General features: G+C 38.1%; 1 protein-coding gene across 7 annotated transcripts in view; it reads right to left on the minus strand.

Annotated features, from left to right (window-relative positions):
- Positions 1-10370: 10370 nt before the first annotated feature.
- The window catches only part of MEIS2 (Meis homeobox 2), a 120783-nt gene continuing 106489 nt past the window's right edge, over positions 10371-24664 (minus strand). For 4 of the 7 annotated variants that reach the window (XM_072115441.1, XM_072115442.1, XM_072115439.1 and 1 more), the window contains exons 10-13: positions 20127-20185; positions 16500-16610; positions 14528-14620; positions 10371-10511 (exon numbers count right to left, since the gene is read on the minus strand). In XM_072115441.1, coding sequence (XP_071971542.1) covers positions 14562-14620; positions 16500-16610; positions 20127-20185 — 229 coding nt within the window. In that variant the 3' untranslated portion in view covers positions 10371-10511; positions 14528-14561. The remainder of the gene's footprint in view (positions 10512-14527; positions 14621-16499; positions 16611-20126; positions 20186-24664) is intronic. The other 3 variants (XM_072115443.1, XM_072115445.1, XM_072115440.1) reach the window with 1 other exon arrangement.

The raw sequence follows: 24664 nt of genomic DNA on the forward strand, positions 1-24664 counted from the left end.
TAATCTGAACATTTAGTAGACTGCACTTTCAGTGTTATTATTATTAATATTATTATATTGTATGATAATTTCTTTATTGGCAATGTATTACCCTGCAGATATTGTGATCTGCCTTTATAGAGCCCTATCCCTACATTGTGATTTATAGGGAGCAGCAGACTACATTGTGATGGCTGCCACACACTTACTGGGGCAGAACAACTGGTTAACTCCTGTTAACCCATTAATGTCACTCAGTTACAAGTCAGTCTGCATGTAAAGAAGAGTAAATGGCAAAGCATTGGGATGAGCAGTCACATAGGAGAGTGCTGGGGATGTTATGTAGGTACAGTGAGTGCATTGTGAGTTTGGGGACAGGGGTCACCTGCATAGGAAGACAAGGGGGGATTGGAGTTATTGTGCTGAGTGGGAGATATCAGAGGGGGGTCCACCCTGTGGCTGTGTGTTGAGGTGTTGGGGTCCCCCTCCTCTATGCTCTCAGTCTGGTGTATACACTGTTGTCTCCTGGGGCAGGCAGTGGATGCTTTATTTTTTATTTGCCTTCTATTTATTTGCTTTAGATGTTGAGTTTTGTGAGGAAGTTGTAAAAGGATTAAAAAAAAACTCCCTCTGGTGAAAACACAGAAGTCTGCAGCCTCTGGCCAGCAGTACTGCATGTGGGCGGCAGGGGGCGCTCAGAGGTTGTGTCTGCAGCCTGCACAGGGCAGCTGGATGGTGCTGTCACTTCTCTACTTTACTATGGGACTAAATGTACAAACATAATTCCTGCTAATAAGAAAATACCAAACACTGGGAGAGAAAGGTAAATAGAGCCCTAAATATATCACTGAGGATCTGCTATATGTTGTGGGCAGGGTTAACCCCTTCCTTACCTGTGCACTGCTTCCAGTATACCTTGAGAAGATCTATATTTACATACATGATGTATGGGGGGGGGGTGCTGCTGCAGGTACAACACCACAATGACAATCCATCCACCTCATTATCCACTTATAATCCACAATAAGATGCAATTTCCTTCTCTCAAGGACATAATTTGGAGTCATCTCAGTTCTTTCTTCATCTTGGCCACAAGGTCCCCAGTAATGATCATGTAGCTGGATGTGCTCTAAATATTATATTGTGTATTGGGAATAGAGGGGTGTCCCTATGTGACCTCTCCCTGGTGAGCAGCTATTCCCTAATATTCCTCTATTGTAAGGGGCAGGAGTGATCCAAAGAGTAGAACAGAGGGGGCACAGGGGTTCAAGAGCTTTTATGTAGCTCCTTAGACTATGAAGATACTCAGCCATAGACAGGGGAAACCTGGACAAGAACTGAAGTTGTCACATTGTGTTAGATGTTGAGTTTTGTTGAGGAAGTTGTAAAAGGAATGGAATTATTGTTCTAGAACCTTCTTATCCCAGTAGAATCATTGTATATCTCTGGTTAATGATGCAAAGATGTCGCTACATGTGATGATCTCCATTCATGTCCTGACTGTAAATAGTGATTGATGATGATCTTCACGTCTGTGGCGCCAAAATCGTACAATCCAGACCACTTATTGCTTTTAAAAAAAAAAAATTTTAATAAGAATTGAGTTTATTTCCTTCATTCACTCAGAATATATATTGGGAATAATTATCAAATTTTTAGTCAAATTCTGGAAATAGCAAAGTAGTAAATTGTATCCTTTTATGTCTGTTTTTGGATCACATATAATATTTTTATCATATTAGGACTCCTCTGGTTAGGACGCCTTAGGCTGTGGCTACACAAGGCGCTAATTGCTGCAGATTAGATTATGTCCATTTATGGTGCAGATTTTATTGCAGGTTTATAATAATATAATCATATTAAATATTTATATAGCGCCATCATATTCCGCAGCACTGTACAGATCATGGGGGACACATACACACAAAATAAGACATTACAGACACATAATAATATGAGTGAGGGCCCTGCTCCCAAGAGCTTACAATCTATGAGCATTTGCAATGCAAAGGTCTATGTGAGGTGACATCCAGGGTGACATCATATGGACATGGCACAGTCATACTGAGTTACAATGAGTCTTGATTGACTGGAAGGGTGACATTGGGTGAGGACACTATATAGTCCACTCTTCAAGGCTTAATATAGTATGATTGTACATTGCCCCATATGAAAAAGACCCCATAGCAAGGCTGAAACATTGGCCACATAAGTGAATGAGGTTTCCATCTCTTCTCTTCAGTGTTTTGGACTTACACCCATCTAGACACAAAGTTACTTATTTCTGTTTATTTCTCATTACAATGTTAGGTTTATGGATACTGTACCCTGATCCTAATTCAATCAGTGTAGGTGTGAGGCATCAGCTCTCCGGGTGCCAGTCTCTGACCTGGGCACTGGGTGTTACCATGCCATCTATTCCTGCTCATTTAGTGAATAGAAGCTAATAAGAAATTATCAGATCTGCCTGAGGACTCCTAATTAAGCCTTGGAGCTGATTGCAGATAAAGGAGGGGAGAGCAGCCCTGGTTTATAGAGGGAGGGGGTGTGGGGGTGTAGAGCTGCAGCACACTATATTATCATACATGTAAATATTAGGCCTGGCTAGCTAATTGGGACCCCTGCCCCCTTATTAGGTGTGAGGCAGGGAGAGACTGTGTGGAAGTGTCAGTCATCTTCTAGCTGCAGAACATTACTGGAGTGTGAAGGAATTGTCTCTAATTCACAAAGGCAATCGGGCAGAAAAAGCCCTCACCAAGAGCCTGCTAGTTATTACTCAGAGCCCCTCATACAGGGGTTAACCCCTCAGCTCCCCCTCTGCACAACTTATACCACTGGCTTCTATCTATTTATCCCTCTATGTATCTATTCAACTATCTATTATCTATCTACCTCTCTATCCATCTCACATCCATCTATCAAAGCTTCTATTCATCCATCCATCCAACTATTATATATCTCATATCTATCTACATATCCATGGAATTATCTCCTATCTCTTTATAATTTCTCTAGCTACTCTATCGATCTATCCACCTCTCTCTCTCCTATCTCTCTCCTATCTATCTAGTGCTCTATCCCCTCTTTAGTTATATGTGTTTATTTGATATGATACATTATTTTGCACAAATGGGAGGCAAAATACAAACACCTTTTCATATATCTAATAATAGATTGTTAGATTAAATAATTTGACAAAAATGAATCTTCCACTTAAGCTTATACCGTTTTTGCTGTAGGAATTGAATGTTTGTCAGGTGACAGTGTTCTATCTATCTGTCTGTCTATGTCTTTACTATCTATTTGTCTATCACCGATCTCTTAGCTTTCTATTATGTATCTATCTACATTTTAACTAAATGTTATGTACCTTCTGTATGGCTGATTATATATATATATATATATATATATATATATATATATATATATATATATATATCAGGGATTCATGTCTAGACAATTTATTTCTATCTATCCCTTGTATTTGTTAGTTTATGATTATATACTTTTTCTTAGCTTCATTATCTATCTATCTATCTATCTATCTGTCTATCTCATATCTATCTATCTATCTATCTATCTATCTATCTATCTATCTATCTATCATCTATCTCATATCTATCTATCTATCTATCTATCTATCTCCTATCTATCTATCTATCTATCTATCTATCTGTCTATCTCATATCTATCTATCTATCTATCTATCTATCTATCTATCTATCTCCTATCTATCTATCTATCTATCTATCTATCTGTCTATCTATCTATCTATCTATCTATCTCCTATCTATCTATCTATCTATCTATCTATCTCATATCTATCTATCTATCTATCTATCTCATATCTATCTATCTATCTATCTATCTATCTACTATCTATCTATCTATCTATCTATCTATCTATCTGTCTATCTCATATCTATCTATCTATCTCCTATCTATCTATCTATCTATCTATCTCATATCTATCTATCTATCTATCTATCTATCTATCTATCTCATATCTATCTATCTATCTCATATCTATCTATCTCCTATCTATCTATCTATCTATCTATCTATCTATCTATCTATCTATCTATCTATCTATCTATCCTCTATCTATCTATCTATCCTCTATCTATCTATCCTCTATCTATCTATCCTCTATCTGTCTATCCATACATCATCTATCTATCTATCTATCTATCTATCTATCTATCTATCTATCTATCTGTCCATCCTTTGTTAGATTATGATTATGTACTTAATGTTAACTTTATTATCTTTCTACCAAAGGTGTATTTATGTAATAGTATTTACCTCTTTCTACTTTACATCCCTCCATACACGTCACAACTATTTACTATTTATATATCTGCTTATCTAGTTTATATCTGTACTTTTCATCTCTAGTTTTATATATACCTTCACATCTATGTACTGTACATCCATATCTATCCATGTATCTATCTGTCTACTGTCTCTTAGATTATGATTATGCACTTTACATCTATCTGTGTTCTATCTAAATCTATTATCTATTTATATTGTATCTATCCATCCATCTATCTATATCTAGCCATCCATATATCGAGTTATCTCCTTCACATCTGTCTATATGCATCACATTACTCTATATTTCTATCTCCGAGCCTTACATTGGTGTTGTGTCCCAGTGATGAGTAGTAAGAAGTGAGTAAGTAGTTGGTGTAACTGTGTGTACATATTCTACATGTGAGCCTGGGACACCGCTGTCAGGGGCTGCACTTGTAGAGGCATGTGGGGGTCTCCAGGTCTATATTATCCATATAGGCAAGGGGTAGTCACATTGTTTGCACCACCAGAAATATCTATGTATAATGGGGAATAGAAACGAAAAGAACGAGAGACACAGAGATAAATAGATGAATAAAATTGTTAAATTTGATCATTGATATTAAATGATACTAATGATAGATAATGAACTGGTGATGAACTAGCAAAATGAATGAACTAGTGAAATAAAAATAATAATAATAGTAAAATAAAGAACTAGTGATAGATAATGTGATAGATAGATCTTTGACCGATGTCTTTGCATATAGATACATTGTAGATTGAGCAGGGATTAATATAAAATAAACTAGTGATAGATATCAGCTAGATGGATAGATAAATAGATAGATAACATGTGCTGGATGGATAAATAGACACCACTGACGGTGTATAGATAGTTATTGTATATAAAATATTAAGCAGACGATGATTAAATACAGTTGATAGGCAGATATTAGATGAATGAAGAGATATAGATAGATATTATAGATATAGATATTAGATGAATGAACAGATAGATATAGACATATAGATAATTATTATAGATATAGATATTAGATAATGAATAGATACTGCAGGTAGATGTAAATATATCCCATGAAATGCAGGATACAGTAGATATAATATAAATAACTGGATACATAGATAACAGAAGGATATTAACTATTTCGTTTACATAAGAGAAATAGATAATGTACATAGATAATACTGCTGTGTGATCTGGACTAGTTCTCACTATTTGAATGGCAGGAGCCTCTTTCTCTTGCCTCTTCACATTTGGGGGGCACCAGGGGGCCCCGGCTTCATGGCCCAGTGGAGAAGTTGAGTTGAGTGTGTTTTCTGCATTGATCAGTCAGTCTTGGCTAATGTAATTATCCCCATCAATAGCAGAGCTGCAGAGAGGATCATTATGTGGGTGACGTTGATAAATGATCTTGGCTGAGCAGTTTTCTCTCGGGCACCCAACACTGACCCTCCCACACACAGAGACCCAGGGTGACCATAGAAACCACTATATAGGGGAGAGAAGGAGGGGGTAACCCCAGCATGCTCCATGGCAGATGTGGAGGGATATGGATATTAATACATAGATAGATAGAAATACAATTTCTGATAGATAGAATGTAACACTGTCACCCGACAAACTGACAATTCTAACAGGAAAGAACTGTATAAACCCAAGTGGAAGATTCACTTTAAGAACACTATGTACTAACTAAGAATCTCCAAATATATACATGGAATGAGATAGGAGAAGAGATAGATTGTTAGATAGACAGGAGACACATGATAGATATATAATTAGATAAATATGATGTATATATACACACATATATAGATAGATGATAGATAAGAGATTTATACAAATAAGCTTTATGATAGAAAATATATATATATATATATATATATGTATATATATATATATATATATACAAGAAAAAGAAATATATATCTAATCGTATTTCTTATTGAAGATAGGTAGATATATATATATTTATTGATAGCTATGAGATTAATAGATGTAGATATTAGATATGAGACTGATTGATAGACAGGAGATTCAGTGAGTAAGGCTGCACCATGGCTGATGGATAAATAAACAGGTAGATATATGACAGATAAACAGATATAAAACGGAGAAATAGATACATAGACGGAAATATATAATATTCGGACACCAGTGCAGGCTGGGGGTATGTGGAAGCAATCATCATGCACCATGGTAGAGAGATAAATATAGATAGATAAATAGATGGGGCTATATGATAGATAGATATGTGATAGATAGATAGATAGATAGATAGATAGATAGATAGATAGATAGATAGATGGATAGAAATATAGGAGATAGATGGATAGATAGACGGATAGAGAAATAGATTGAGATCTTTAATATACAGATACTTATTAGTGCAGGCTGGGGATATGTAGAGAGATATAGACAGATAGATAAATAGATGGAGATTTATGATAGAAACATATATAGATACAAATACATAGGAGATAGATAGATAGATAGATAGATAGATAGATAGATAGATAGATAGATAGATCTTAGTGCAGGCTGGGGATGTGTAGAGATATATAGACAGATATATGATAGATAAATAGTTGGAGATATATGATAGATACATATATAGATACAGATAGATAGTGAAGTAGATGGAGAGGCCATTAGCGGCAGTGCTGGGATTATTCCTGGTATATGTGCTGCTCCCTACATCTCCAGGAATAGGCTGAAGGTTACCCCCAGCACCAGCACCACCAGAGCTGGGAGATCATTTCCAGTAAGAGCCTCTCCCCATCTGCAGCCTTTTCCATCATCTGAATATTTTATTTAAGCAAAATAAGAAATATTGAGAGCAGTAATTGATTCCTAATGATTTAGAAATCGATGCATGGAGGCCAAAGGGTGTTTGTTTATTTTGCTTCCCTTGTTCTTGTTCTGTGGTGCTGGGATGGAGGCTGGGAAATGAGAAGCAAGCAGGCTCATCCATCATCCCTGTCAGGGGAGCAGGCTGGGGGGGGGGGGGGGAGCAGGCTGTGCACACTCCCTTCTGTTCTACACCAAAACTATTAATATTAAAATCGCCTTTCAAAGCTCCAAGAGCAGCAGCAGAGCCCCCCATTCACTGTCACTGGAAATAGTGCGACAATTCTGGGACAAGACCTGGTTCTGGCCGATTATCGCGATATATATCAGATCATTTGCAACAATTTATGAACAATTTTCTTCCATGAATGTGCTGGTTTCCCTACTGCCCCCCCCATGAGAGACCCCCACCCTATATACCAGTAACTTGCACCCACCATGATAGGAATCGCGGTGAATTCTGTGCAAGTGTGTGAAATTCTTGAGCAGAGAATGAATGTCCCATCACTAGACGCCCCCCTCCTCACAGAACAGCTGCTCCAGCGACCCCCTTCCCCATTAACCATTTCACCGCCGACATTCACACTCAGCGGCTGGAGATGCGGTACTGGATCATTTGCCGCACCCTGCTTTTTACCGCCTTCGTTTCTTCTGATCAACATAAATCTAAGACCTTGTTTTCACCTTGCGATATTAAAGCCGCACAGACTATTCGTTTGCTGTGTATGAACTGCAGCCTAAAGGAGAGCTGTATGCGATGTGCGATGGAAATATCGTTAGGGCTGAATAATCCTGGAATACGAATTTATAGGTTATGCTTTCTAAATTTGTCATGTAAATTTCTAAACATTAAAAAAAATAAATATAAGAAATCACTAGATAATAATATTGACTATAAACATACAAAACATTCCTAGACACAATATACTTCAGGAATTGTAATGAAACAAAACAGAAATCCCAGGGATGTAAAACAATCATTTAGGTGCTGTGATTTAAAAAAAAAAAAAGAATCACTAAAAATAATTTTTAAAATATATAAAAAAATAAAATAAAAATTATGTAAAAATAATGAAAAAAATAAAAATTACATGAAAATAAAACAAAAATATCTAGATAAAACTAATTACAAAAGTAATTTAAAAAGATATATAAAAATAATTTACAAATATATATATATATATATATAAATATTTTTAGAAATGATTAACAAATAAGCAATAATGATTTTTTTATGTAATAAAAAAAACCAAACAAATCGAATGATTTATAAGGAGTGAAAAAATCATTAAAATAATTGGTATGAGGGGGATGAATGGGGTGTTTTGTGTATCCATTGCTGTTTTTGTGGAGCATTGTCTTATTTATTTGGTGAGATTTCTGGAGTATTAGATGATTTTGTGACATCCATACACATGTAATGTATATGCTGTATGTATTCCTAGGTATTATGTAGGTTCTTTGTAATATATATTATGTTATGTTTCATTTATTATATAAAAAAAAATATTACAACTAACAAATATATTGTAAATATAAGGAAATATAGAAATAATATATTATAATAATGAACATATATATATATATATATATATATATATATATATATATATATATATATATATATATATATAATGATATTCTACTATTCTATTTATATATATATATATATATATATATATATTTATATTATATATATATATATATATATACTCATACATATATATATTAGATACAGATTTTTATACACACCTATATCTGTATCTATCTTTCTATCTATCTATGTATATATGTGTATATATATATATATATATATATATATATATATATATATATATATATATATATATATATAGATATATATATATATATATATATATTACACATGTGTACTGACATAGGGGTTATTTTTCGGATGACATCATGGTAACACAAAACTAAGTCCACACAGAAACCCTAGGAAAAAATTCAAAATGAAATATTTATTACCGCATTTTTTTTTTTTTTTGTAACACCTTTTTTTCTTTAAACATAAACTCACAGTCCTCATACAAGTATTTTAATGTAAATTTGACAAAGCTTAAAGGTAACAGCATTTTTCTCTAATGAGGAACACGTGCTGAGAAAGAAATTATCCATGGACATACAATACCAATCCCACAGCAGGTTTTTTTTTTTTTTTTTTGTGTGTTTTTTTTTTTTTCCTAGGAGAACATTCTTTTTTTTGTTTTTTCAATTGAGGTAACACATAGAATATCTAACATGAAACATTAATAGAACGAACTCTGAACAAATTTTGTTACAGTATTGTCTTCCTTACTCTCGCCGCTACTCGCACTCATCTCCCGGCTCGCACTCACTCACTCACGCTGGCTCGCTCGCTGACGCACACTCACTCTCACGCTTCAATCTTTGAGTTTACAATTAAGTTCAGTCTGTCATTTGGTGCAAAGACCAGATTGCAGGAAGTCCCCCCTTTTCCATATGTCCACGTCTTAGGTAGGTGTCTCCATTTGTCCATGTCTGGATCTCTGCCCCAATCCATAGAGTCCTGTAGTGCTGAGGGACAGGAGCGCAGACATTTGTCACCACCATTACTTCTAGTCCAGCTCTTGTTCTTTGCTGTTCACAGGTAAAAATAATCTGTAGCTTTCCATGGACAGGGGGGTGGGGGGTGGGGGTTTTTCTGGCTGAGCCAAGTCATTCATTTGGGAACAACACACATAGTGTGGAAAAAACAAGGATATCTCTTTTTTTGTCTCTTCTAAAACTATTTAAATCAACAGAAATGTACAAGTTAACTTAGTTCCTATGATTTATCCTACAGTAGTTATATCTCTGAGTCTTTCTGCTTCCAGAGGGGACTTGTTTTTTTTTTTTTTTTAATGGGCGTTAAAGTGAACCCATGACTTCACATTTATGTCTTGTTTCATTGGTCCTTTGTTGTCGATGAAAAAAAAAACAAAAAAAAAAAAATTGACAAAATTTAAAAAAATCACAGCTGTCTGGAATTTTAAAACTGACCAAAGTTCAAAAGTCTTAAAATATTATCTTTTTTTTTTTTCCCTTGAGGTTCCTTATAAGTGATGTAGGGGGGGGGGGAGTTCCTGGACTGGATGAGACTCCAAAAGTTAGGGGTTTTGTTTAGAGTGATGGGGGTGGTTGTGCAGACATGGCCATCCCTAGGAAAGCAAATTCTCCACGTGTCGTGATGGCTGATGGTGGATGTCGGGCCCTGGTGGTCCATGTCTTGAGGAAGGGTGTGATGCCAACTGGGGAAAAGTGTGAGCTGGTTGTACCAAACTGATACTCGTAGGACCACCCTGAGAAAGACAGTCCCCTGGCATGTACTGCAGACCTGGAAAACAGAGAAAATATGGATTATTAGGGAGCTCTCCAAAATTTTATAATTTCAGTATAACCAAATTATTTTTTTTTAGCAGATTTAGCCAAAATTTAGTATTTCCAGTATCAAGAGAGCTTTACCAGAGGTCACAGTGGGCAGAGAGATCTGTTTGTAACAAGGGGTCAGGTGTTTTTAAAGGAAACAAGTTGACTTGCTTATTGTGGGGGTCTCAGTGATGATATCCCCACAGATCATGAGAACAGATAGGGGGGTCCGAAAGGGTTGGCAATCTCCATCAGATCCATAGACATGAACAGGGAAGCCCCGGGCCATGCACAACTGGCTGCTCTTGGGGAGCGACGAGGGGTCCGCAGGGGGCACATCAGCCCCCATGCTCGTGATCTGTGGGGTCTAACCACTGAGACCCCCACCATTCAGCAGGTTAGGCCCTTTCCACAGGATAGGGCCTAACTTTTTTGTGGGAAAACCCCTTTAAATCCAGAAATGATTGTATATAAAATCAGGAAGATTAGGGAAACCATAAGCACCAGCAACCAGGTCTAGCACCATCTACACCCTCATTTATTACTCCTAGATATCCACTATCCATATATCTATATCCAGCTTTAAATTGGTCCTAGACAAAAGATACTTGCTAGTAGACAATTATGTTGATTTTAATTGCTATGTTGTAAGTGAATATAATCCATTACATGGTTGGCCTGGTCCCCCTATGGCCCTACAGCCCCCTTCAATAGGGCTCATATTGGTCAATCTACTGGAGACAACTGCACTAATGGCGGCTTAGTTGGTCATGCTATCGTGTTGGGCACTAGACCACTAATAGACCACTCAGACTGGTCCATGACTAGGTTATTGGTGTCCTATGTGATTGTTTTCTCATCGGTTAATGTATCTCCATAGCTCAGGAGAGGTTGAACACACAGAACAGGGGCAGATCTTTCCATTATACCTAATAACTGTGTGAGGCCCAAGTGTTTTGGAGACAAGGAGGTTAGGGTGACAGCAATAGAAATGGGTTGAGGCCTATGTATGTTTAGTGCCACCAAAGGACCTAAACACTCAGCTCCATTTACCCTCTGGTACCGGCAGCGGAGGGGTCCGGCAGACGTTTCCGTACAGTATATAGTGATAATCTGAGGATGGCGAGACGCCTTTTTATTAACACAAGTGCCGGAGCCATCTAAACACAATATCCCAGGCTGCATCATTGGCCCCGTGTTTGTTCTAGCCCGGCAGCCTACTCAATGGATGATGATAATTAAGTACCAAATATACCATATTGTGTGGCTGCATAATCAAATCAAGAGAGGATAATATTCTTCTGTATTAAGCTATTAATGTAATTGGTCATGAAGCATAAAATATGTTATGTAATTAAATAGGCTCGAAATTATATGGCCTATATTAAGAATTATCCAAGCTGAGAAAATGTTTTCTCTATGGCCGTTATAGGGTACATTGCTTTCCGTTTCCTGACTGCATTTGTAAAAAAAAAGGAGGAAGAAATAGGAAAATTGTCTCCATCAGCGGATGTCACGGCGGTCCCCCCTGAGATGGGCTATGAAAGGCTGGCCTCTATTTACATATACAGAATGATTTAATCAAGGTACGTCTTCCTATATTCGGCCTCATTAAACAAAGAAGTTTCAATGTTATATGCAATTCTGTCTGCTCGGCTGCCTCCAGCCAAGGGGATGAAACTGGCAGCCGCACACAAATTTTTTTTTTTTTTTTAATACGTCAAAAACACTTGAAGCTTTAAAGTCTAATGGATTTCTTAATCCAAGTGCAGTCATTCAGCCCTCAGTGAAAAATCCATTGCTTCATATTCACTTGCTCCTAAATGTGTCTCTCTTTAAATTTATTGACTGCTTCCCCTCCGTTCTGTGTAGAACAATTGATAGGAAGGAGCAACATGATAAAAAAAAAGGATCTCCCCCAGCAGCAGAGCATCCCGCCAGTCACAGAGACTCTACTCTTCATGTATGGGATCATATGGGCACCCATCCAAGGCTAACAGATTTATATCACTCCGAGGACCATTTCACTAGCCCCCAACAATCTCTCTCCCAGTGTTTAATTTCACAGGAGGAATTTAATGCCCTGGAAGAAGTGTCACCTTCAGGAGGCAGGTACAGAGAGGACGCCGTGACAAAGGCAGGACAACCCTTCAGGTGGATAGTAATGAGGCTCTGGCCCTCATGCAGATACAGCGCAGGGCGATTATTACGTAGAAACCACTTTGCTGCTTTATTATTCTAGACCAGTGATGGCTAACCTATGGCACTGGTGCCAGAGGTGGCACTCAGAGACCTTTCTGTGGGCACTCAGGCCATCACCAGAGATGACTCCAGGCATCTTCCTGCAGTCCCAGACAGCCCAGGACTTGCTGTGCACAGAGGTATTTTAAAGTGACAGCACTACCTGGGACTATTTTCTGCTTTATTGGTGTCCTCAGGGTGCTGGTATCAATGAAAACTGAGTATAAATCACAAATTACATTTCTGTGATGGCACTTTGCGATAAATAAGCGGGTCTTTGTTGTAGTTTGGGCACTCGGTCTCTAAAAGGTTTGCCATCACTGTTCTAGACTATCGCAGGCGTCCCTGCTTCATGGGAGATCAAGGTCAGCGCTGGAGCTCAAGGTGGCACATGTGTATAATACAGCAGCCTATGTGCTAAGGCCCTTGGATAAATATGGAAATGTCTCTATAGAGATAGGGGTATGTTCACATGGTGCAGAATTGCTGCACAAAACCAAGCACCTGCTGCAGAATCAACTACCTTCTCATGTATAGTACATTCTCATGTATAGTATCTACCATCAAAAGTCTTATAAACCAGGGACACTTACTCATAGGTCTGGTAATCTTCTTATATTTGTTATCCATGACCTCCTTCCTTCTAATATCAACTTTTAAAATTATGCTAATGAGTCTGAGGGGCTCTAAGGGCATTAACAGAGCCGCACAGTGCTACAGATTCATCGGCCGTTACAATGTGCAGCATATGTCTCACCCAAACTCCTGCTCTCTCCCTCTTTCCTGTTATCAAGCAGCAGCAGAAAGTTCAGGGGGAGGGGAGACCTGCTCTGCTCTGGGTGCATTACCAAAAACCATGCGTGCTGTAGTTTCATAGGCTGTTACACTATGCAGGAGCACTTCCCCCGTCCCACTGTGTATTGAAACTTCCTCTGCTGCCATGAGATTACAGCAGGCAAAGGGAGAGGGAAGTGCTGAAGGAGCAGAAGGGATGGGGAACACTGTGTAACAGACTGTGATACTGCATCATGGAGGGGCTCTGGTAATGCCCCACAAAAGCCCTTCAGGTGCATTAGCATAATTTGAGGAGTTGAGTTTAAGAAGAAGGGGGTCATGGAGAACAGAGGGTGTAAAGAAGACTTTCTGTTCACCTTCTGCTTTTAGTTTTCATTATACTATCCTTAAACGGAGAACGTAACGGTAACCCCCCAACGCAGGTGTGAGGATAACACTACGGCTTACAGTATCAGAGAAGTAGACATTGTAAATCCTGCATGTAAATTGTTTTTTTTTTTAATTTTGCAATTTTGTAACATAAGTAAATTTGTCATTTTTTTGTATTTGCGGGTCAGTTTTTCATGCCGATTTCTTTGCAAAACCAGGAAGTTAAAATCTAAGAGCAAATGCGTTGTTGGGCCGCAAGGCATAAAAAAATCATAAAGTCATTTCTATTTAGTAAGTTTTGTTTTACAGAATCTACAGATAAATCAGCGGTAACAACTCCTCAAAATCTGGCGCAGTATGATTTGAAAATTTTCCTCGAAGAGTAGGAGAGCTTGTTACAGAAATGTCCACAGCACCTTGTGAGGACCCATTTAGAGAAACTCGTCTGAGGAACCTGAAAAACTAGGGAAACTATTCTTCTGATATTGGATACATATAACTTGTATGTGGGATCCAACGGATATATTACCACAGACATCCCAACCTCTATATAAGACCCATCATCCGGAAGATACTTACTTCCCCTTGCTTTGATTGCTCTGCAATGTGTTGGTTACATATAGTGCCACTGCCCATCCATGCCCATATTCATGCCCATTCCACTCATAGGACCTGGAGGAGAAGAGAAAGCAAAGCGTTATACTCACAGAATGGTCACATTTCCCATACACAATATACATCAGATATGACCCGGAATATCAAGGAATAGTAAAGTGAGCAGGGAAAGGGAGATTGTAGGTTAAAAATAGGATCAACCTCTTGAACAGATTGAGGCGCATAGAACGGACACCTTCCAGTTATTTGAAATAATATGGAACCTGTGGATTGTCTCATAGGGTCCCCCATCCTTGGGAGAGCTCTGGTTTTATCTCCTTAGCCTGTCACCTTGGTGTAATATGGCTCATCTACCCCAAAACTTCATATCTTTGTATTTCTACATTATCACATTACATTTGAATTGTTTAGGAAGTTTCTAGACCCTCCTCTTCCCAAATTGTCCTACATGATGCCTTCAATAGTCAACTTTTAAAAGTGTCTTGTGACATATATTAATTTACTCTCCAGCCTGCCCTGTGTCCCCCCTTCTCACCCCCCTCCCCATATTTTATTGTTTTGCATGGTATGATAGCTGCCAATGTATCAAATAATTTTGTTCAATTCCTTTTCCCCCTGCGAGGGATTAATGTTTAGCCTTATTCAATTGTAAGGCTTTTTTTCATGCTTCCAAAACAATAAAATCTTGTTAGAATGTTTTTTGGAAAAATTACAATTTCCTGTTCCGGTTCCATATCTATGTATTATAACTAGAGGGTAGTTTCAGTGTAGTAAAAAGGTGCAAAGGAATTTTCAAGGCTAAAGTCAGCTATAGGCTTTAGGGGGCGCTATACAATCAAGGATGTACACATACATATATCTATAGTAAGATATATGTGTATATATATATATATATATATATATATATATATACACATATATAATATTTATTATATTTAATATAATATTTATTTTAATTATTATGTTATTTATGATTATTTTTTTTTTATTTTTTTTTAATTTTGGTCTATAAATTATCCTTATATTTGCATATTCCTATCCAATATTTTCTTAAGATTTTTCTGGGACTAATTCTAATCACACAGTGAAACATATGATTCATTTTTCTAAATCCTGTTTTCTGATTGCAGGATGTAATACAATTTTATATTGAATCTAGAGATTGATATGAAAGTAAATTTAAAATGTATTTAATTATTACATTTTAAAAATGTTATATTATATTAGTTATATTTGTTATATATATATATCGATTTGGCAATTTGGCATTTCAATTTGAGATTTGGATTGATTTGGCAAGCTCTGTGCAGCGCTGCATAATCTATGTGCGCTATATAAAAAAGGAATTATTATTATTTATATATAAAACCACATACATATATATCTTTCTTTTTTTGTAGATATTCACATTTTCTACCTACATCAGTAATAAAATTTGATATTTGCAGAGCAGGTTCCAAAAAAAAAAAGAAGAGACTCAAAAATGTATAATTAATGATTACGGATAAAACAATTGTATATACCCAATTAAGGGCTTCTAATTTTATAGAATGGAGTTCTAAGTTGAGGATGCTCAGGTCTTGGCATGAGTGGAGGGTAGTTACAAAGAGTGTCTCTGGCTCTGGAGGACACACGCAGCCCATTGATTGGAATGGATAGTGTAATACTCCATACATCCTGTGGTGGCGCTGCAGGGAAATTGAATGCCAAGTTTCCCCAAATAAAGCTGAATGTTGGTTCCCAAAAGTGACCCCCTCAATTTTTATTTTCCATGTCATGAATAAACCATATGATATACACAATTTTACAGTATTTTTTAAAGAGGTGTCGCTACTGTAAGCTCCATAGTTTCTGGTATGAAGTCAATTGGGTATCTTTGAGTATCTCACAGTATTAAATGTAATAATAATAATAGAAGATACAGCTGATATCTCACCTGCAGGTCGGATCCCCATATGTTGCTGCCCATCCAATACAAAGCTTCCCATAGGTTGCCCTTCTGGACTATACGCTGCTCCTTGGCTCACTGAAGGATCAAGAAGAAAACCTGATTGTGGTCAAACGTGGACACAGAGAAGGAGAAAGAAGAGAAGACATACCAAAATATCAGCAAAGGTTCCAGTTTTAGGACTGAAACACATACTTCAGACCAACAGAAACATGACAGGCAGGACTTATATGATATACATGCATGTAACCTAATGTGGCTATGTCTACAACAAGGAATACACTGGCCCCTCTTGTATGCCTTGGCATTAGATGATGTGTCCCCGGTGAAATTGAAGGATTGGGCATGGTGAAGCTCAACATGTCCAATCCTTACTTCCCTGACTCCTACAATGGGGAGACACTAAGGACACAACTTTATCACTTTATTCATCAGTTTCGGCTAACATCAACCTGGATCTAAACCATGGATTGTGGCTGAGCTGGACAAGGGGACTTCAAAGTGCACCCAACCTATCCACAAGTGATCCACAATGAGCTGCATTACCAAAACTGCCCTATGACAGCCCAAAATTGTCCATATCTGAGCATTATTAAAATAATTAGATAATTAATTATGTGTTGTGCCATGGGAGCTCCATACTATTAATACTTTATATACTAGTAACATCTACCCAGCGACTGACTCATTCTGTGTTTTAAAGGAACATATCTCCCTTTTTTAAGCACAAATTATGTGCTCTTATTCCCATTTGATGAATAAAAGTTAAGTTTTAATAATGCTCATATAAGGACAATTCTGTGCTGTCATAGGGCAGTTTTGGTAATACGATTATTTGCTGAGCATTTGATCCTTCTGTTGTGATCAGTGTACATGAGCTGTAACACTGTTTGTAACTTGTAATTCTAATTTTCTAGCAGCTTTACTCTCTGCAGTCTCTGTATGTGAATTTGCAATCCTCTCTGTATTAGGCTTCGTTCACACTACCGTTCCATGTATCAATTCAAAATCCCATTGACATCAATGTAAATTTTATGTCATCTGTTATGTCATCTGTTATGCTCAGTTAGGCAGTCATCCGTAATGCATGCATTTTTTGAGGGGAAAAAAAATGACGTGTTTGCAGTATTTTTTTCCCGTTGGAAAAAATGCATGCATAACGGATATTATAATTTTTTCATTGAAGTCAATGGGAGATGGATAGTTGGAAAAAGTGTCAGTTATTGCAAGAGGGTTTTTTTTGGGAGCTGCTGTTTTTTTTGTTTTTCTAGATAGATATGAGATAGATAGATAGTGATAGATAAATAGATAGATAGTGATAGATAAATAGATAGATAGATAGATAGATAGATAGATAAATGATAGATAGAGAGATGATAGATATGAGATAGATAGATAGATATGAGATAGATAGATAGATAGACATAGATAGATAGATAGATAGATAGATGATAGATGGATAGATAGATAGATAGATAGATAGATAGATAGATAGATAGATAGATAGATAGATAGATAGATGATAGATAGATAGATAGATGATAGATGGATAGATAGATAGATAGATAGATAGATAGATAGATAGATAGATAAGTATGGGAAAGTCCAGAGCAGCACAGCAACTAAGTTGGGTGCAAGGTCCTTGACACTCTGGCAAGAGCGTCTTCATGCTTGATAAAGGCTCTGCATGAGCTGAAACGTTGCACATGGAATAAAGATACCCCATCGTTTTTGATCACTATTCTGGAGTGCTGCCTGCTTTTTGGAATGATAGATAGATAGATAGATAGATAGATAGATAGATAGATAGATAGATAGATAGATAGAGGATGGGGTGTATACTGTATAGATTGGATAGATAGATAGATAGATAGATAGATAGATAGATAGATAGATAGATAGATAGATAGATAGATAGGAGATAGATAGATATGTAGATAGATAGATAGATAGATAGATAGATAGGATATACATAGATAGATAGGTGATAGATAGATAGATAGATAGATAGATAGATAGATAGATATTTAGATACAAAGATAGGAGAGAGATAGATATCAATACAAAAATGGGCAGCACTACCAGGTAGTGAAAAAAGATTAATTTTCTTTTCTGTTTTTCTAGATAGATAGATCCATAGAGGAGATATATAGAATATATAGATATAATAGATTGATAGATAGATAGACATGACATATAGATCAATGATTTGTCTTAATAAATGTAAAAAAATCATAAGTAACTGACATGACATGTTCAGTTTATTTATCATCCATTTTTTTTCTTTTCTAACCAAGATAAATAATCGGAAATGCTGACGCTAGTGTGAACTGAGCCTTACTAAGTGGAGACCTTACTGCTTCCTCCTCCATAGACTCCAAGTAATGTGACACCTTGGAGAACTTCTGTCTGTCTTGCTAGCAAGACAGAATTCAGCAAAAGTTTCACAGAGAAAGGCAGACTAGGAGGATGATGGGAGACTAAGGCACTTTTCACTGATAATGTATATTACAAAGTTTTGTATATTTACTTGTACTACTGATTTATGCAAAGCTTGTCTGAAATATGAGTGACCTGGTGTTATTTGTTGTCTTCTGATAAAATAGTATAATATATATTGAACGCTCTGACTGTGGACATGAGGTTTTGGTTGGCAGATCCCTTTGTTGTGGACAGGACCACCGACAATCTGTGGGCGCCAGCCATTCCTTACAGAGAATAGGACTGGCTGCCTGACATTTTTTGGATAATTTCCTCCCCAAAATGAGCGGCACCAGAGGTGTCTGGCAGCAGCTCCCCCCCTGCCCCACTGAAATAACATGCACGTCCCGCTGATTATAAGTGACAGAAGTTTCTAACATAAGATAAAGGTTTATTAGGGCAGACATGAGGTAAGTGCAATTATACTGGTAGAAAGAAAAGGAGAATCCTTCCAGAATGAGACTTGTATGTATATTCATTACAGATTGCATTGTAGCGCTGGTCATTAAATGAGTTTGGTGCCATTTATAAAGGGGGAATTGCTTCCAAAGGAACGTCACCCCCCCCCTTTCTACAATTGCCCCACACACATTCTCAGTCTACACCTAAAAAAAAAAAAAAGCCTGTGGTATAATGCAATTCCAGCCAGTTGTGTGTGAATAGACAGTCAATGAATGCACACAATAGGCTGCATATGGGAAAGACTTCCTTATACTGCCAAGAGCTGTTAGATGGCACTGGGCAGAGGCAATGAGCAATTTAACCCTTCCACGGGGGGAAAAAAAGCACCTGCTCCAGCGTCTTAAGGGTTAAACGGTTTCTTAGCGGCCCAGTACTTTGCGCCAATTAACGGTTCGTGAGGAGGAGGGGATGCAATTGAATTGAGAGCATGCTGGAAATCTCCAATTAGCACCAATTAGCTGCTCCCTATGGTGGGATGCTGAGACTTAAAGCGGGTGAGATTGCCCCCTCTTCTTGTCCCTACTGTCTCACAGAATGTCTTGCTGTGGCATTTTATTTACTACCTATTGAACCCCCCTTTCTCTGTTTCATAAACCTTTTGACTGCTGGAAGGTTCTGATAGAGGCTTAACCCGTTCAATGTCACCTGGGAGATGGGAACTTGGCACCTTACCTGCTCGATTAGACTGGTCAATCATCGGCTGGACTATTCGTCTCCTGGCGTTAATGAACCTGGAACACAGGAGAAGGATGTTCTTGTTAATCTGGGCACATTGTCACAATGTTCATCAAAGCAGAATCAATGGTAAAATACACCATAAAACCCGTGTTTAGAGGTTCTTCAAGGATCAGCAGCGGTATAAAACCTATGGAGCAATGAATGGGATCATTATAGGAGAAGTCAATGTGTTGCTCTTTGGAGCGATTTTTGGGTTGCTCTCAAAACTCAATAAGAAATCGCAATTCTTTAGGTCCCTTCTACATCAATATATCTAAGGTCCCAGCAAAGACGTTTCTGATTTTCCAAGTCCTATTCTTTCTGATCTCCTTGCATAAAGCCCACTCCCCACCCAGTCCACCCTAAATGAGGTCCAGGCTTTTTGTTTTCACGTGGCTTCAGCGGGGTCAGCAGAGACATCCATTAAACTGTCTCATGTTTTATTGCCAGCCTTACAGAGCTGTAAGACCCCCCCCTCCCCTACTGCCCAATACCCACCACCTCCTGCTGACCCAAACTTTTAAAGCTGGGGGTCATACACAGGTCAGTGCCAACTTGGGTTGATTTCTGGTGTTGATTGGTAGCCCTGAGCTACACAATGTTTTATAACCTTGGCACATTTTGCTGGCAATGAATATTAAAATATTGATGTATGGCCATGACAGCATTGCCAGTAAAAATTATTTGAGCAATTGCTGGCTCGTGTTTAGTGTGCCATACTGTAGGCTGCCAGGGCTTTAAGGACTATGGTAATGATTTACTAAGCAATTTTAACTTCTAACAGTTTATGCTTTGGAAATTAACAAAATGCTCAAAGAGGGAGGGGAAAGGAACAAAGTAATGTACGGAAATGAAGTCATGTACTTGAGCAGGGGCTACTAGTTTACCAATGTTTTGTGGATGGGCCTCATGGTGCCAACACACAACATATTGCCTTCCCCTACGAAGCGTAAGAAGGGAGTCTAGTTCTGATCTCCAGGAGGTAACCCACATATATATATATGACACATAAACATACTAACTCCATATGGTGTTCTGGTTGGAGATGACTCAAGTCTGTACAAGCCTCCTTATGACTGTTTGTGTATTCTATATTTATAGGAAAGTTCATTGCATGTTTGCTAGAATCTTATGTTGCAGATAACACTCAGATTTAGTGTTAAAGATTTATGCGAAGAGGAAGAGCCACTCAATGTAGAGCAGTTTGTCTACATAGAAAAATAGATTTTGTGCATTGACTGTCTTATTGCATTTCTGCCAAAAAGTTTCCCAATGCAGAACGATGGAAACCCTCATCAGATGCCACCAGGGTTATGAGCCATCCTCAGAATGATGACTCCTATTGGTCCTACAAAATCATCCTCCTGTATATAGCTGTACAGAATTGTAAGCAAATGAATCCATGACAATGGAAAGTGATCCGAATGCATGAGCAGCAACACGACACACTGCAACCACGCGACTGACATAGCCCTGCTCCTAAAAGCATCATCTCAGGTGAAGAAACCTAACATCGAAACTCCGGCCTGGACTATAAGTTTGAGGCTCCATTGCAAAACAAAAGGTTCTATTAGGAATGTGTGGAAGGAGAGAATGACAGATTTATCAGCTGTTAGACAGTGAAGGGTTAAAGGCGCCCAGGGCAGAGCATAAACCCGGACCCAGGGGGCTGGCATGCACCATTTCTGTTTACCAGGACGGGTGTGAGGGGAGCAGGGTGTGTATCCTTTATTCCAACATGTGTTTAGTATTAAATACATGGGGGACTTTCCCTCCGCCCTTTCCCTAAAAGTAGGTAGTAATGGTCCCCCATTTGACAAGGACATGCAGAGCCATAAGTCACAGGGCCGTTAAGGCTGGATTTAATTTAGATGGTAATCCCAGAATGAGTGCCTGCAATTTTTCATGTTACCTTAACGGGTAATTGTTGCCATTAATCCTCTGTGTTTTGAGTTAAACAAATAAAAGTTACTAGAGTAATGCAGACCCCCTTAGTCCCTGCTCCACACCTCCTATGGGTGAAGAACATGGCCGCCCTTCTGGGGAACGCATACTTTTACTCTCCATGGGAGTCTTCATGACAGAAATGAGTGATAGTACTGTAAGGGATCATTCAGTTATCATTTATAACTATGGATAACCCATACTTGGGACTGGGAACGGAGTAACGTCAGGGCTTAGATTTGGATAAATTTGTCATCGTTGATCATTGAGGTTGTAAATTTTATTTCCATGAAGCCCCAAGCCTTGTGTGTATTTTTTAACATCTGTAATACAATTAAGTGGTACCTAAAACGGGTACAGGAGGTTAATATCAAGTGCCACAGAAATGTAGATATGTAGCAAGAGTCCTTGTATCCACCAACAAAGACCCTCTGAGGCCTGCAAACCATTATGGATCCCCACCCCCAACACACCTCTAGCTCGGCACTCAAGCCTGTCTTCAAACAAGTCATTAAATGGAGGGTTGAAGGTTCAAATAGGGGTCATTTCTTTGGATACTACACAGAAATGTTTAGTAAACTGCAAGCTCTCCACTGATTGCCCTTCACCATGTGTGCCTGAGTATGGGGCCAACATAGAAAACCTCATGAAGCCTCTCCTGTTACCATAGCTCGGAGCCTGGATCTTGTTTACTAGGTAGCGTAAACCTTTTGGACACCAATGGATGATTAACATGGCTCAGGTGATACTTGTTATGCTTTTTAGTGACTTTTATGTAGACTTATATTGTAGATATTATATTGATTTTTAAATTAACTATACAAAATAAGGCACTGAGTGTCTAAACAGAAAGAATTGACTCAAGTTGGTTGCAATTCAGGTATGTTCGAAAAGATAAATGGTAAAGCTTCCTACAAATGACTACTAAAAAATAAAAAGTAGAATATGGTGGATCAAAAAAATTGGTCACAGGAAATGTGACCAGGATAAATTGGGACTACTGGAAAGTGGTCTACTGAAGCATGGTCTACCCAAAGTGGTTTACTGGAGAGAGGTCTAGCGGAGAGTGGCCTACCGGAGAGTGGTTTACTGGAGAGTAGTCTACCCAAAGTAGTTTACTGGAGAGAGGTCTAGCAGAGAGTGTTCTACGGAGAGTGGCTTACTGGAAAGTGGTCTACTGAAGAGTTGTCTACCCAAAATGGTTTACTGGAGAGAGGTCTAGCAGAGAGTGATCTACCGGAAAGTGGTTTACTGGAGAGTGGTCTAACGGAGAGTGGTCTAACAGAGAGTGGTTTACCGGAGAGTGGTCTAGCGGAGAGTGGTTTACTGGGGAGTGATCTACTTCCCTTTGTGGAAAATTCTACCAGATTGTATAAGACCTATCTTTTGGTCAAGCTTGCATTTCATACACTGGTCTGACATTGACTTTCAGAGTACTTATAGGTGACACCGGACAGTTGTCTTTCTTTTAGAGAAGAACTCATTTTCATACTTTTACCCTAGGAAACATTGCCTCCACAACCTTCTTATAGCTACTCTCATCCTAATCCCAACCTGATCAAATATTGATTTAGAAAATGTTCCCTTTCTTGTTGAGTAGGTCGTATAGACAATATATTTCTTAGTAAATTGGTCAGATATCTGCTGCAGCTTTAAAGGAAACCTGTCCTCAGGAGCCCTTTTTCTGGCTCCCCCATTTTCTCATAGATAATAGTGTGCACATTTCCAAAGGGTTTTTATGATAAAACTGTCTTTTTCCTATAAAGTTTACCTTCCTCTCTTTAGAGCCGTTTCCCATGGGAGTGGCCAGTGAGAAGTGATCCCCCTCTTCGGGAAACCACTTCATCATGCGTCTATTTCAAATTAAAAAATACCCTTTTTAGTTCCCAAAGTTTGAGGGGGACCACTCCCATCTTTCATCTAAGTTTTAATACAAAAACACTTTGGCAATGTGCACACTATTCTCTATGGGGACATGGGGAAGCCAGAAAAAGGGCTCCTGATGACAGGTTCCCTTTAAAGAAACTGAATTGGCACAAGATGTTTAACATACTTATCATGTCCCTATATTTCCAATACTGGTGTATGCAGAACTCTCAATCAATCATTCTAAAAAACTAGTTGTAACATCTAGTATTTTCTTCATGGTCACCAGTGCTATGATAATAGAGTATTATCTGAGGACAAGTGGAAGAATAATCTGTGCACCTGTATTATTCGATTTCAATGTATATCATTTCTCCTGGGTGCCACTTCCCAGGTGGCTCTGGGGAGGCAGATGGTTCTTGTTGCTGCATGTATTGAGGGTTTTGCATAAGATTTGTACCCGTGGAGGAGAAGATAGCAAGCCCTGGCTCCATCATTCCTGATCGTTTGCATATCAATCTGATTTGCATACAACTGGCCCCTTCTGCAACAGTGATTGATGGATGGGCCTTGAAACAATGACCGCTTGAAACTTATTTGGGAGCAAGTGTTACTGTATTGACACATATTGTCACCGTGACACATGATGCACAATCATTGAATAAGTGGTGGCTTTCTTAAAA

This window comes from Engystomops pustulosus, chromosome 7 (assembly GCF_040894005.1).
Source record: "Engystomops pustulosus chromosome 7, aEngPut4.maternal, whole genome shotgun sequence".
Lineage (NCBI taxonomy): Eukaryota > Metazoa > Chordata > Amphibia > Anura > Leptodactylidae > Engystomops > Engystomops pustulosus.